General features: G+C 38.8%; 1 protein-coding gene across 1 annotated transcript; it reads left to right on the top strand.

The window, feature by feature from the left end:
• On the top strand, positions 450–1842 carry LOC104724942 (disease resistance-like protein CSA1). Its single transcript, XM_010443514.2, has 3 exons — positions 450–467; positions 806–1287; positions 1386–1842. The coding sequence occupies exons 2-3, from the start codon at positions 821–823 to the stop codon at positions 1777–1779; spliced, it is 861 nt and encodes a 286-aa protein (XP_010441816.1). The 5' UTR covers positions 450–467; positions 806–820; the 3' UTR covers positions 1780–1842.

The following is a 14569-nucleotide window of genomic DNA, read 5'->3' as shown; positions in this document are numbered from 1 at the left end:
GGTATACCCGAATTATCCGTACCCGAACCCGATCCGCTAATATAAAAAACCTGAAAACCCGAAAACCCGAACTCCTCTTATGTGTTTTCCCGCCACTGTTGTGCTACTCAATTAAGTGATATGAGAAATGACAACTCTTCATAGTACAACAAACTCGCAATTAAGTGTTGGATCGACCTACTAGATTGGGCGTAATCTAAATACCGAAACCGTTTGTTGGATTAGCTGGACGGTGCTAAACTATTTTCCTACAATACACATTATGTTTTTGTTTTGACGACTTAGATACATTAATCATAGATTCATAATAACGTTTTGGGTTTTGTCTTTACTCTTCATTTATTAATTAAAAACTTTAGGCGACCCCATCTTCTTCCAAAACAGGTAATATATATTAGTTCTTTAACATTATTCTCGAATCCCCAAAACAGATCAAGATTCAACCTCATAGTCTTCAAACTTTTTTGGTGAGTAAATATAATCTACCAGCTGTTCTTCGTTTCTGCTGGTTTGTAACCATGATTCGTTTCTTTTTGTGTGTTTTCATGCCTCTAGAAACTTTTTTAGCCTCATTGTACTTTTATATTTTATCTTACTTTTTTCTTTATTAGCAAATTTTCAGTTCTTTGACTTCACTTTTGTTGTCTTTTTGGTTCTTGTATATGTCAGAAGAGAAGATTTGTAGCTGCAAATGAGTTTTTTTTTTCTTTCAGTTTTCCACCAGGTTTTTGGTATATAGTATAATTTGAGATTTGTGTTACACAGTGACTTCAGTTTTGAAATTTTTGTTCTGACAATTTTCCAGGTAAAATCAAACCTTATGGGGGCAGCCTTTTCTCAAGCTGGAGACAGACGTCCTCAAGTTTTCCTCAATTACCGGAAAGAAGAGCTCCGCCACACTTTCGTTAAACGTCTCTTGACTGAGCTCAAAAGAAATAACGTCAACTACTTCATAGATGACAAAGCGCAGAAGGGTAAACCAATAACGGATCTCTTCGACAAGATCGAAGAGTCAGCGATTGCGCTTGCCATCTTTTCTAAGCGGTACTCAGAATCAAAGTGGTGTTTGGACGAGCTTGTAAGGATGAAAGAGTGTGTGGAGGCTGGTGAACTCATGGTGATCCCCATCTTTGTCAATGTGACTCCAAGCCAAGTGAAAAACTTCAATGGTGTGTTCGGTTTAACATTCCAGAAGTTGAGGAATAAATATGGGAAGGTGCAGATCCAGAAGTGGAAAGAAGCGGTGGAGTACATTGCAGGCATAAGCGGCATGGTCTGGAACGATAGGTAATATTTACTCTTTATCCTAATAGATTCTAGGGGTCGTCTGGTCTAGTCACTAGTTAGTATATAGTGTTGTAACTTGTTGGCTTTTCTCTTCTCAGATATCCAGACTACGGTTTCACTCATCCATGTAGCTTATCAGATGACGTTCTTGTAATGCGTACTACCAGGGAGGTTAAGAAAGAGCTGTTGAGAAGAGATCCCAATTACGGAAAAACAGAACATGTCGGAAGTGGAGTAACTCTTCTCGTTTCTACTACGTTGGCTTTTTTCTGTGGTTTCTTCTTACCAAAACTGCTTTTCACTGATGGGAACCTTCGGTTCGCTGCATCATGGTTAGTCGGTCTTTTTGTTTTCTGTAAGGCCTTTCAGATGAAAACCACCACATGTGACCACAACATCATCACCTCCTTAGATACATTAAGAAAAATGTGGTATTATTATAGAATCCCCAAAAATGTTGACAAAAGAAACTCCAAAATAAGAAAAGGTTAGATTCGTAGAGAAAGGTTTGCTTTTATAGTTTTTTGGCTTGTGAACGTTGTGTTCACTTTTTTTCTCTGTTTGTGTCTTTTTATAGTTTTGTATTATTTGTAGTTACATTGTTCTGTGTATACATTATACAATACTACATTTAATGGATATCATACAGTTTTTGTTGTGTTGTATATATTTTTTTTTTGGGTCATTGGCATGCATGGACTTGTTTTTGCCCCTTTTCAACTTCAGTTTTTGTTATCGATCAATGCGTTGTGTGATTTAAGCGTATGCAAACAAGATCGCTTGATTCTCTCTTGTGCTAATTGATTTGATGATCATTCTTGCCCTCTCCTAACTCCAAGGTGAGGCATGAGCAACATAAAAAACCGTACCTCAGGGAGATTTCGGAAAGAATTTTGACGATTTGAAGAAAGAATATGTAGACAAAGAACAAGACTTAATTCATGAGTTGATTAAAGCCCAAGTACTTCCAAACTTGAATATAATCATAACTAATTAACAACCTCTTGGTTATAACTTTATATAATCATTAATCACCTTTTAGGTTTGTCTTGACTATATTGCAAATCCCACAAACTTAACGACGTATCGTAACTTGTCGGCTTTTCTCTATTCTCAAATATATATTGCAAAGTCCCCATTCTTGAAGACCCAAAATTCGTATCCTCAGAGATGATAGTCATGTTTTTTATTTCTATTTTGGTAGGCTTTATTTTCTCTTAAAACGCAGCTCCTCTAGAGCCAGTTTATAGCCAGATTATACTTATCAACATTGTATCGTTTATTTTGGTTTCAGATCTTGATTTTTTTTTTCAATGGTTTCTGTAACACTAGTAATACTTGTAGATATCTTAAAAGAACCTAAAGAAACCAACAACTTTCAGTTGCATGTAATTAGCTTAAATTTTTTTTTTCTTACGACTAAAAAAAGGTAACAAAAAAAGTCATAAATTGAGAACTTCCGTCAAAACCTGCTTCTGAATTTTCAAATTTTAATAAACTTGTTTTTAAAAAAATTGTCTAAGATAAACTCTTGGACATGTTTGCCCACAAAAAAAGTTAAAAAACTTAGATGACTCCTTCCGTTTGAGCAACGGAGCCATCGTACTCTTGTGGTCCCTTCATTTGAGCACCGAACTCTCGATAACAAAGTGCAAAGTGTTTTTGATTTCCCAATTCCCATTATAACTTGTCGACATCAAGCTGACGCAATGCAGTTTACATGGGCCCAAGCCCATAATTTAATTTGTCCAAATCCAACAGCCACCGAAAGGAGAAATACGTGCGTTCGTCTTATTACTAAAAATTGATAAAATTCTTGTCAGAAGAGTAGTATTTATTACTCGCCTACCAAAAAAAGAATAGTGAGTATATTTCACTTTCCTATCGGTCGCTCTCTTTTGTTTTCTACAAATTGTCTGTAGCTGTCTTTTGTTTCTGTCCATCACGTCAAAGGGGGAAGGTCAAACCACAAAACCCTTAGAAGAACAATGGCTGCTCTCACTACTCGCGCCGGACCGGACTCCCAAACCCTCAGCCTTCCTCAGGTTTTCATATGTTTCCGTGGAGAGGACGTGCGGGAAAGCTTTGTCCCAGATCTCGTTAATAAGTTGAAAAACAAAGGGGTCAATGTCTTCATAGATACCTTCTTGAGAGAAGGGCGGAGTATATTGCAGCTCATTACTAAGATCGAAGAGTCCAAAATCGCGGTCGTGATCTTCTCCAAGAGGTTCGCAGATTCTGACTGGTGAACGAGCTCGTGAAGATTAGCAAGCTAAGGAAAGAAAGAAGACTCATCGTGATTCCTATCTTCTACAAGGTAACAACGAGCAACGTGAAAAACCTTACAGGAGATTTCGGAAAAAGTTTAAAGAAATTGAAGAAGAAATACGCTGGCAAATTAAGTCCGGGGGGATATTGTTTGCAGATCAGGCAATGGGAAGATTCGGTGAAATCAATTGCAAACATAAAAGGCTTAACTAGGTAATGATTTCTTAGTTTTTTTTTTTTTTTGGTAGAAGAGGGGGAAGCAAAGCCTCCCCATTTATTGAAAAAGTAAAAAAAACAAAACTACACTCTGACTGTCCGTGCACGAGTGCACCCAACAGCATCCTCAAACAGTAGACTTTGAACATCAACAGGACTAACATCAAGAGAAAAAAAACCTAAGAGAAGAGAAAACACATAGTTCGCTAATCCGTCTGCAAGACAATTAGTTTCCCTATACATGTGACAAATACGGACTAACCAGTCCTTCAAAATCAAGCCATAGCACAAACGTACTAGGGAAAGACAGGGGATGATTATCATTGATCCCTAAAGTTAGAAAACCAACCACGACCGTGGAGTCCACCTCAAGCTCCACCCGTGTATAACCCTTCTCCCATGCCATCACCAACCCATAATAGACTTCCCACAGTTCTGCAAGAGGAACTGAGCAGAACCCAGTATTCAAGACAAAACCCGCGAGCCAATTCCCTTCACCATCACGTAGTACACCTCCAGCTGTCGCCTTACCGAGATTACCATGCGAGGCCCCATTTGTATTCAGTTTTATCCAGCCAACTCGCGGAGGTGACCATGCTATAGACCGTTCCTCACGACCCCCTTCAGAACGCTCACCACCCAATGCAACAAACGCCATATAATACTCCTCTGCTAACTTCTTTAAGAAGCAAACTCTGTCACGAAACTTTTCCAAACCACCAAAAACATCTCCACACCTCCACTTCCACCCCCACCAGACTGCCCCTGCAAACAAGGTAGCCCAAGAATAGGTTCCACTTCCCGTAGTATCATTCAGATTGACAAATAACCATTGCAACAAAGAAGCGGCAAAGAACGCAATACGCTTACTCGGCAGTACGATCCACTGCCATACACCTGCCATGGCCGGACAATCCCGCAAAACATGTAATAGTGTTTGCTCTCCACTACCGCAAACAGAGCAAAGACTTGAATTGCTCAAGTGTCGGCGAACCCGTTCAACATTAGTCATCACCACTTGATGAGAAACAAGCCAAAGAAAACATCTAACTCTCTCTGCAGTCTTCACACGCCAAATACATTAAAAAAATCTGCTCATGTCCTGCTGGGGAGCATAAACCTTACACAACAACCTATATGCCGAAATGACAGTGAAGCATCCATTAGTTGTCTCACCCCACGAGAGTCGATCATGAGCACCAGTAACTGTATCAATGACCACTGATCTCAAACGAAGATGTACCGTCTCCAACAAAAAAGGAGCCAACGGACTCAACTGCCACCCCGTGGTATTCTACCAAGCATCACGAGCTTTTATATCCAACCAATGTGACGGTAACTCCGCCGTTACCACATCTAACAAGGCATATCTAGGAGCCATTTATCCCGCCAAAAGCGTATTTCACTACCATCACCAATCACCCAGCTCAGACCTGGTAGTACCACTTCTCGCAATCCCACACATACACTTCGCCAAGTTGGAGACCATGTTCCTTTAGACACCAACCACGACCCGTCATGAACACTACCGACCTTATACTTAGCTCTCAAAATTCGTGCCCACAAGCTACTGGTGTCATGAAGTAAACGCCATCCGATCTTTCCAAGAAGAGCTTTATTCATCCCTTGTGCTTTAAGAATGCCCAGACCACCTTCACACTTAGGTAGACACACATTATCCCAAGCCACCAAATGGAGCTTTCGATCTCCCTCACACTCCCCCATAGGAAACCTCTCGAGATCTTTTCCAAAGAGGCCCATATTGATTTTGGTAAGCATATAGTACTCATTGAGTGAATTGGGATAGAGGATAAGCCAGCCTTAGAAAGGGTTAATCGACCAGCAAAACTCAGAAATCTCCCCTTCCAACCAGACACTCTTGGAGAAACCTTCTCTAAAACATCACCAAAGGTTTCTTTTTTAATTCTTTTATGAAGAACTGGCATCCCTAGGTACTTCCCTAGATCTTTAGTAGCTTTGATCCCACTTGCCTCACTTATCCTCTCCGCGAGATCACAAATTACATTCTCAAAGAAAAACACTTTTGACTTCTCCAAACTCACTTTCTGTCCCGAAGCTAAGCAGAACCGCTCCAACACCTTCCGAATAACTTTTACTTGTGCAACAGACGCTTCAGCAAAAAGAATACGGTCGTCGGCGAAACAAACATGCGAGAGTCTTGGACCCCCTTGCGACAAACAAATTGGTTTCTATTCTTTGGCATCCACTGCCAACTCAATCAGATGACAAAGTCTCTCTAAGCATAGGACGAAGAGGTATGGTGATAAAGGGTCTCCTTTTCGGAGTCCTCTGGATGGCCTAAACGGTTCCGTCTTCTCTCCATTCCATAAAACTGTCATTGACGGGTTCTCCACACACTGCATAATCCAACACCGCCAGTTATCAGAGAGACCCGCCACACGTAGAGTATCATCTAGGAAATCCCATCTGACCCGATCATAAGCCTTCTCAAGATCCAATTTCAGCAACATCCAACCTTTTTTCCCTTTCTTCCGTCGCATAGAATGTACTGTCTCTTGAACCACCACAATGTTATCTGTACTCAATCTCCCTAGAATGAAACTCACTTGGGCATGTCCAATGAGCTTAGGCATCACTCTCTTCAGCGTAGTACCCATTGTTTTCGTAATCATTTTGAATAAAACGTTACATAAGCTAATATGTCGAAATTGAGACATTAACTCTGGTTTCGCCAAGTTAGCAATCAAAACGACTAGAGCATCATTCGCCTCAGCAAGTAGAGCTCCTGACTCAAAAAACTCCATGATAAAACGAACTACAGAGGGACCTACCACATCCCAGCTAGCTTGATATAATCCCGGGTGAAACCTGTCTGGACCAAGGGCTTTAAATTTGCCCATGCTTCTAACTGAGTCCTCCACTTCAACAGCAGTAAAAGGTTTACTCAACTCTGCAAGCTCCCCCTGTGTTAAATTCAGAAACCCTGTCTGTAAAAGACTCTCGGCTTCCAGATCAACACCCACCAGCGAGTACAGTTTCTTATAAAAAGCAATTGCTATTTGCTCTAACTCCTGTACATCCGAGACCCAGCTTCCCTCATCGTTTTTCAGCATTTCGATCCTATTCATGCGCCTTCGAATAACGGTTGAGGTATGAAAATACTTTGTATTCCTCTCCCCCAGAGCAATCCACTTCTCCCTTGATTTTTGAAACCAGAGAACCTCCTCATGTTCCAAGACCAAGTCTAGTTCTTTGATCAACCCTTCTTCCTCACTCAGTAGGGAATCTGACTGATGGACATCCAATTGATCTTGCACCCTTGTAATCGCCGTAGACAGGTACTCTTTCCGTCTATCTCCAAAGACTTCATGATTCCATTTCTTAAGCGTAGCTATCAATCTCTGCAAAGCTAACTGTGTTGTAATCGCTGTATCCCAAGACGATGTCAACATATCTTTAAACTCAGGATGGGACAACCACGCAGCCTCAAACCTAAACGGTCTCCGCCGCGGATCACACCGAACCTCTAGAGTCAACTGCACATAATGTGGGGCATGATCCAATGCCAAGAATGGTAAATGTGTCACAGTTGCTTCGTGCCATTGTAGACGTGTCTGAGCACAGCACATCACCCTATCCAAACGCTTAGCCACATAGTTATAAACCACGCCCTCTCCGCCATGTAAATTTATTACCCTTAAAACCCATGTCGATTAGGGAGTTAGCATTAATCCACGAACCAAACTACAGTGAGTCTGGATACAAACGTCCATTACCTCCGGATCGTTCATCTAGCTATACTACAGTATTAAAATCACCACCCACCATAAAAGGTTCATTAATCCCCTGAATCACTTCACTCAGCTTATCCCAAAGTCCACGTCGTCTGGTCGGTGTAGGAGCTGCATAGACGACGATTATATGCATCGGATTCTTAGTTTCTTGATTAATCGTTTATTGATTGGTTTAATTAACTGAAAATTTGAAGTGAATTATAGTGCTTTCCTTAATTAGAGCTAAAATTGCAGAAAATTAAAGAGATATTTTCTTAATATTGGGCTAAATCATTTGCTTATCTTCTTATCCTGATCATATCCTTACATTTGTCAGTTCAAGCTCCACCCTATATCCATTTGCCCAAACGACGAATAAGCTGCGAAAGGAGGTGCTCCTGTCGCAGATTAATCATGCTGTTCAAGTATGGTTAAACGAAATGCCAGCAAGAGAGTTCGAGACTTCACGCATGGTAAGAGAATTTATAGATTTTTGGTCGTATGCCTTCGCTGTTGCTATTTTCGTTAGCCTTTTTCTATATCTGGTTGTCAATAATGCAAAACCTTTCAAAAGTGGCAAGTGGATGATTGGTTTTCCAACATTGGTTGCTATCTTTTTCTGTTTTGCTAGTTGTGTTTCTTAGTACACTTTAGTGTTGTGTACTCTTCACTACTTGATTCTCTCTCTGTCCAAACTCCAAAGACATCTTGGTAGTCATGTACGTCTTTGCTTATTCATCTGGAGCATTTTTCTTTCAGTTTCCTTTCTAGTCAGCCAGTGGCGGATCCAGGAGAAAAATTTACCCAGTTCATTAATTTTTTTTATAAGCAGTTAAATATTTAAATACACAAAAAGGAGACTATTGGTGTAGGATAGGAGTATTGAACCTGGGTTTGGGGGTGTCAAACTACTAAAGAAAACCAACTTTGCTACAAGAATTTCAATACTTCACAAGTAAAAACACTTTATTTCAATATTTTACCAGGTCACTTGACCTCCCTAACCACTATGTAGGTCCGCCGCTGTAGTCAGCTTTAAAGGCTTGCTACTATCAGATTGTATGACACCGTTGTGTGAATGCGAGCATATTTGAACACAGTTTTTAGCCTCTCTTGCCTGCTTACTTGATTCTTTCTTGTTAATGCGTCTTTTGCTATTGATGATCGTTTTGATCGTGTTGCGGTATCTTACGACAAGGTATTTTCAGTACTACTAATGATTCTATGTTTTCTTGATCATGACACCTTTAGTTTCACTCATTTCACGTTCAACTTTTCCGCTAAGTGTTAGGAATTATGTCTTAGCCGTATGAATCAAGCCTGAATTCACGGCCTTAGCACAGTTCACGTAAACTCATCAATGGTATGCACAAGATGCATTCTAGATTCCTACTTCGTACTTGTTGTTAGAATACGTGGGCATATATTGTGAAGATGGTCTTTGGTGCACCAAAATTGATATATAATCCCTTCCAACTAGTCTGTGTGCTATAATTTGAATTGCGCTAGGGCCGTGTTGTATACTTTGACGTTAACTAGACAAACTTCCAATACTCAATCAGGACTTTCAACCATTCCACTGGTGGTAACCTCTTGTTTTAATATATACAACAAAGAAAGACATATTACACACATGTGTTGAACATGTATGTATCTGTAACAGTTACAGTTAACTATTTGTGTGTTACAGTTACATACATGTGTGACACAAAGACCAATTACCAGTGAGAATAAAAATCAACCAAAATCAAACAGTCGAGATGACTAACCGTAGTTACGGAAATCATGAAGATCTTATTAATAAATAAATAAAACAAGACGAAACTGAAAGATGTTGATAATCGATGCTACTCTCCTTCGAATGATGTTTCAAATTGTTGTGTATTTTATCTGGAGAGAACATAATGGATGTATCAAACTCCCAACCACCCATTGTCAAGCGCTCACATATACGATTGGGAAAGAGAACACAAACCGTATTAATTAAAGCCTGAACAGCTAACTGCTAAACACGTCCAGCCCTCACTTGGATGGTTGGACCAGCCTCCGTAGCAGCTCCTGATACGTTCCTTGCAATATTGTTTTTACCGACTAATAGTCTTCAATCTAGCTATGCTTTTTACAATTTTTTACCAAACTCATGTACTTAATTTTCTTTTTGTTGATAAATCAGTTTAACATTTCAACCAAATAAAATAGAGATAACCGTTAATATACTAACTGAGAAAATTTACCATTATTAATTGGGAAAAATGTTGGACAAAGTATAAATTTTTAAATTTGGAACGAAAATGCATGAACTTTCAAAATGTCACGTGAATCCTAATCAAAATTTAGTTTGACTTGAGAAAATGGTCTACTATCGTTGATTTGGCTCTTTTATCCCAAATTTGAAAGTTCATGTTTTATTGACACCACTATTTATTGACTTGGTTATTTTATCCAAAATTTAAAAATTCATTCTTTATTCGACACCACCTACCACCATATTTATCAAGCGCTCAAATATACGAATGGGGAAAAGATCACAAACCATATTCAGGGCATGAATAACGAGCTGCTAACACGTCCAGCCCTCACTTGAATCGTTGGACCAGCCTCCGCAGCAGCACGTTACGTTGCTTGCCACAATGTTTTTACCAGCTAATTAATCTTGCTTTTATTCTAGCTAGCTATGCTTTCACAAAAGTTTTAACAAACTCATGTAATGAATTTTCTTTTGTTGATAATCATTACCATATCAATTGAGAAAATTTACCATTATATTATTTACCTTCACGTTTTTCGTAATTTTGCTAATTAGTCTCGATCCCATCTCTATATAAGATAAGGTATCTTGTACAATTTTCCTCACTAGAGTTTATCATATATTTTCCACAACACTCTTGTATTCTTAAGAAGTGGTTGAGAATTTGAGGTACCAGGATTTTCCACGACCGCCTTGACCTCCATCACCTTGACTATCACGATCTCGAATATTACAATAATTGTCGACAAAAAGAAAGTGGAAAACAACACGATCCGTATAGGGAGATGATCAACAAAGTCCAACAAAGCTTGGTTAAATTGTGTCATCATAGCAAAAAAGAAGCACACCAATGCATCGTTGAGGTTAGGAAGCACATGCTGAATGCAACTGATAGCAACGAAAGCCAAACACAACCTGAAAAAAAGGAAATGGTTAATATTATTAGAGATGTATACATATATTCTGTTTTCAGGATATAATTGTAAATCTTATTCGACGCTCACCAGAAGGGCTGAGTAGTATAATCTAGAGATGACGAGTTGTCAATAATATGCCACAAAAGCACCACAACCCAACCCACGAAGAAATTTTTAGGCGTGTTTTTCAAACGGACCACCATTCCTATTATCTGCATCATCTCGTTGCTTTTGTAATCAATGGAAAAAAAAAAAAAACATCATTAATATTTATTGCTGTTTCTAATGCTTAACAAAAAAAAATGTCTATACCTCCTTATTTCTAAGAGAACACTGTGGTTATTTTGCCAAAAATGCCAACATAGAAAAGGGAGAGAGACAATAGAGACAGTAGTATAACCGATGATCATTGAAATAAATATATTTTTTTGATGTTGCTCATCTTCTGTTTGAGACAGAACAACTATGGCTGCAACAACCTGGACCAAAGTCACAACAAACTCGAACAAAATCCAACCACTTGCATATGTAGATGGATCATTCAATTGAACACCCTCATGTGGTGTTTGTTCATCAATTGATGATGAATCGCCATTGATTGTAATATCGACGATGTGCTCATTATTGTAGGAAGATTCGCCATGGATTGTAACTTCGACGTTTTGTTCACTCCTGGTCAACAAAGGCCCCTCCATTGATCACTTTTTTTTTTCTTTTCTATAAACCCGCATTGAAACACAAGGCACATATAGGCCTTGTCCAATTAATTCTTTGGTGCTATGTTAATATTTTAAGACAAAATCTACACCCAGATCAATTTTCTAAGTAGAAGTTAATGAAGATGTATTGGATGGCTGAAGTAGTGTCTGTGTGATTCAAGACGTGATACAGGATTGTTGTTGTTTAATGTGTGTGAGAAGTTTCTAGAAGGTTTGAGAAGACAATATTGAAGGATGGTTTAAGGATGGATTGAAGAGGAAAACTATTATTTCTTTGGTTGATTAAAAAGGAGTTTTACAAGGAAAAGGAAAATAGCAAAAAGGAAAAAGTCTTTTTTCTTATGGAATTTGGAAATCTTCTCCTATGGTGATTAGGAAGTCTTGATGGGTATATAAGGAGGTGTTGGGCACGTCCTAGAGAGGCAAGAGAGCTGAGAGATAATTCTACAACCAAGACTGCGATTTACAATGCTATTGATTCAAGCCACTTCAAGTTGATTTCTCAATGTGTATCAGCTCAGAAAGCGTGGAAGTCATTGGAGAATATATTTGAAGGTACGTCAAGTGTTAAGAGAACAAAGCTGGATATGTTGGCTTCACAATTTCAGAATCTAAGGATGGAAGAAAAAGAAACTGTGGCTGAGTTCAGTGCTAAGTTATGTGATATTTCTAATGAGACTTTTGCTCTTGGAAAGCAGTACAAAGACAAAAAGCTTGTGAAGAAGTTGAAGCGGTCATTGCCTGCAAAGTTTGAGTCAAAATTTCTGCAGTTGAAGAAGCTCATAATTTAGATGGGATGACTTTTGATGAGTTTGTTGGGATTCTCAAAGCTTTTGAATTAAGCAAAGCCTATGAAGCTGAAGGAGTAAAGAAGAAAGATGATGAAGTTAAGGAAGCAATAAAGAAGGAAGTTGACATTGGATTTGCTCTTAAGGTATCATCTTGTGAAGATTCAATGACTATGTTATCAAGACAATTTGCTAAATTTCTGAAGCGTAAGGGCGAAGAGAAGAAAAGTAGAATGGGTGAAGAGATGAAGACTTCATCAAAGAATGTTCAATGTTTTGAATGCAAATGATATGGCCATGTACGGTCTGATTGTGCCAATCTACAAAAGCATAAGAAGAAGACTATGAATGTTGTTACTAGTGATTCTGAAACTGATTCAGATGAAGAAGAAGAACTGAAGAATTTTGTGGCGTTTACAACTTTTGAAGATAGTTCTGAATCATCGTCTACATCAGTGTCTGCAACTGCTTCTGAATGTGCAGCAAAACCTGCAACTGCATCTGAACATGAATCTGATAGTGATAGTGATGGAGAGGATATGAGTTATGAAGAACTTGGTAAGAGTTATGAGAAGTTATATGCACATTGGCTTAAGGTAGTTGATGATAATTCAGTTTTGATTAAGGAGAAGCTCGAGCTAGAGGCTAAAGTTGTTGAAGCAGAGAAACATGCAACAGAGAAGGGAGAAGAAGCATTATAAGCTAAAGTGCAACTTGAAGAAACTCAAAAGAATTTGAGGATGTTTAATAATGGTACAAAGAAGTTGGATCATATTCTGAGTATTGGCAAGACAGATAAGTGTGCCCTTGGATATGAAGGAAAAGTTTCAAAATCAGATCCGGTGTTTGTTTCTAGTGGAAAAATCACGTCTACATCAGGAACTGTGTTAGAGACTGCTTCAAAGACTACATCAAAGACTGCTTCAGAGACTGTTTTTGTGAAAGAGCAGAATGCACCTAGAAACGTTTTTCGACTTGTTTGTCAACATTGTGGTGTTGTTGGGCATATTAGGCCAAGATGTTTCAGATTATTGAGAGAGAGAAGCCGAATAGAGAATGCTTTTGATGTAAGGTTTCATGGTCCTACATGTTATCATTGTGGAGTTCAAGGACATATTAAGAGGAATTGTTTCAGATTCATTCAAGGAGTCAATCATGGAGGTCTAAGGCGCAACAAGATTTGGGTTAGAAAAGATGAGTTTTATGGAGGTGGTGTACTAAGCTATCAACCGCGTATTGCAAGGCGGGATGAATTTTTCAGTTAGTTTTGACCATGTTGTGATTCATTCAGGGGGAGAATGAAGGTGTGTTTGGTGATGGTGTTTAAGTGTTTGAACTGATGAGTTCACAAGCATAGTCAAAAAGGGGGAGAATGAAGATGTATGTGATGGCTGAAGTAGTGTCTGTGTGATTCAAGACGTGAAAAGGATTGTTGTTGTTTAATGTGTGTGAGAAGTTTCTAGAAGGTTTGAGAAGGCAATATTGAAGGATGGTTTAAGGATGGATTGAAGAGGAAAACTACTATTTTTTTGGTTGATTAAAAAGGAGTTTTACAAGGAAAAGGAAAATAGCAAAAAGGAAAAAGTCTTTTTCTTATGGAATTTGGAAATCTTCTCCTATGGTGATTAGGAAGTCTTGATGGGTATATAAGGAGGTGTTGGACACGTCCTAGAGAGGCAAGAGAGCTGAGAGATAAAGATAAATCCTAGAGAGCTTTCTGTGTTTGTGTGCGGCTTAGTTTCGCGGTTTGGTGCTTGGGTTGTTCAAGCTTCTTTGTTCGTCGGTGTGACGTGTGTGTGAAGGTTGGTCAAGAGAGTTGAAGATCTGAAGTCTAGGCTCAGGGGGAGTTTAGCCCAAGGTTAGATTATCTTGGTTTAAATCTAGGCTTGGTGTTAGTCTAGTTAAGGGTAGAGAATTATCCTTAAGATTTCATGTTATAGAACAGAGTGGTGAATTAAGAGGGTTGTATTTGATTCACGCGTTTGTGAATAGGTTGTATTTGCTTTCTTGTTCTAGTGGAATTGAAATCTGGACGTGGTCCCGGAGAGTAGGAAAAACCGAACCTCATTAACAAAGTTCTTGTGTTCTTTACTTTCTGCACTTTATTATTGCCTCATCCACATTTACAGTTAAATGTATCCAATACAAAACTACAGTCTTACAACGAACCACAAAGCATTGACCATAACAATTGTGGTGTGCTTAATTATTATTTTGAAACCAATTCTACGTCAAGACCAATCCTAAGTCAACTATTGCAGTATTGCATGTACTTTGTGAAAAAATATTTGGTGATCCTATATCATATAGAGTAAAAAGGTCCTAACATGTCAAGCTAGAATCGCGCGGAATCACGGAAGGTTCTACCATG

This window comes from Camelina sativa, chromosome 11 (genome assembly GCF_000633955.1).
Source record: "Camelina sativa cultivar DH55 chromosome 11, Cs, whole genome shotgun sequence".
Classification (NCBI taxonomy): domain Eukaryota; kingdom Viridiplantae; phylum Streptophyta; class Magnoliopsida; order Brassicales; family Brassicaceae; genus Camelina; species Camelina sativa.
Note: the sequence above shows the minus strand (reverse complement) of the source record. Positions and strands in the feature narration are given on the sequence as shown.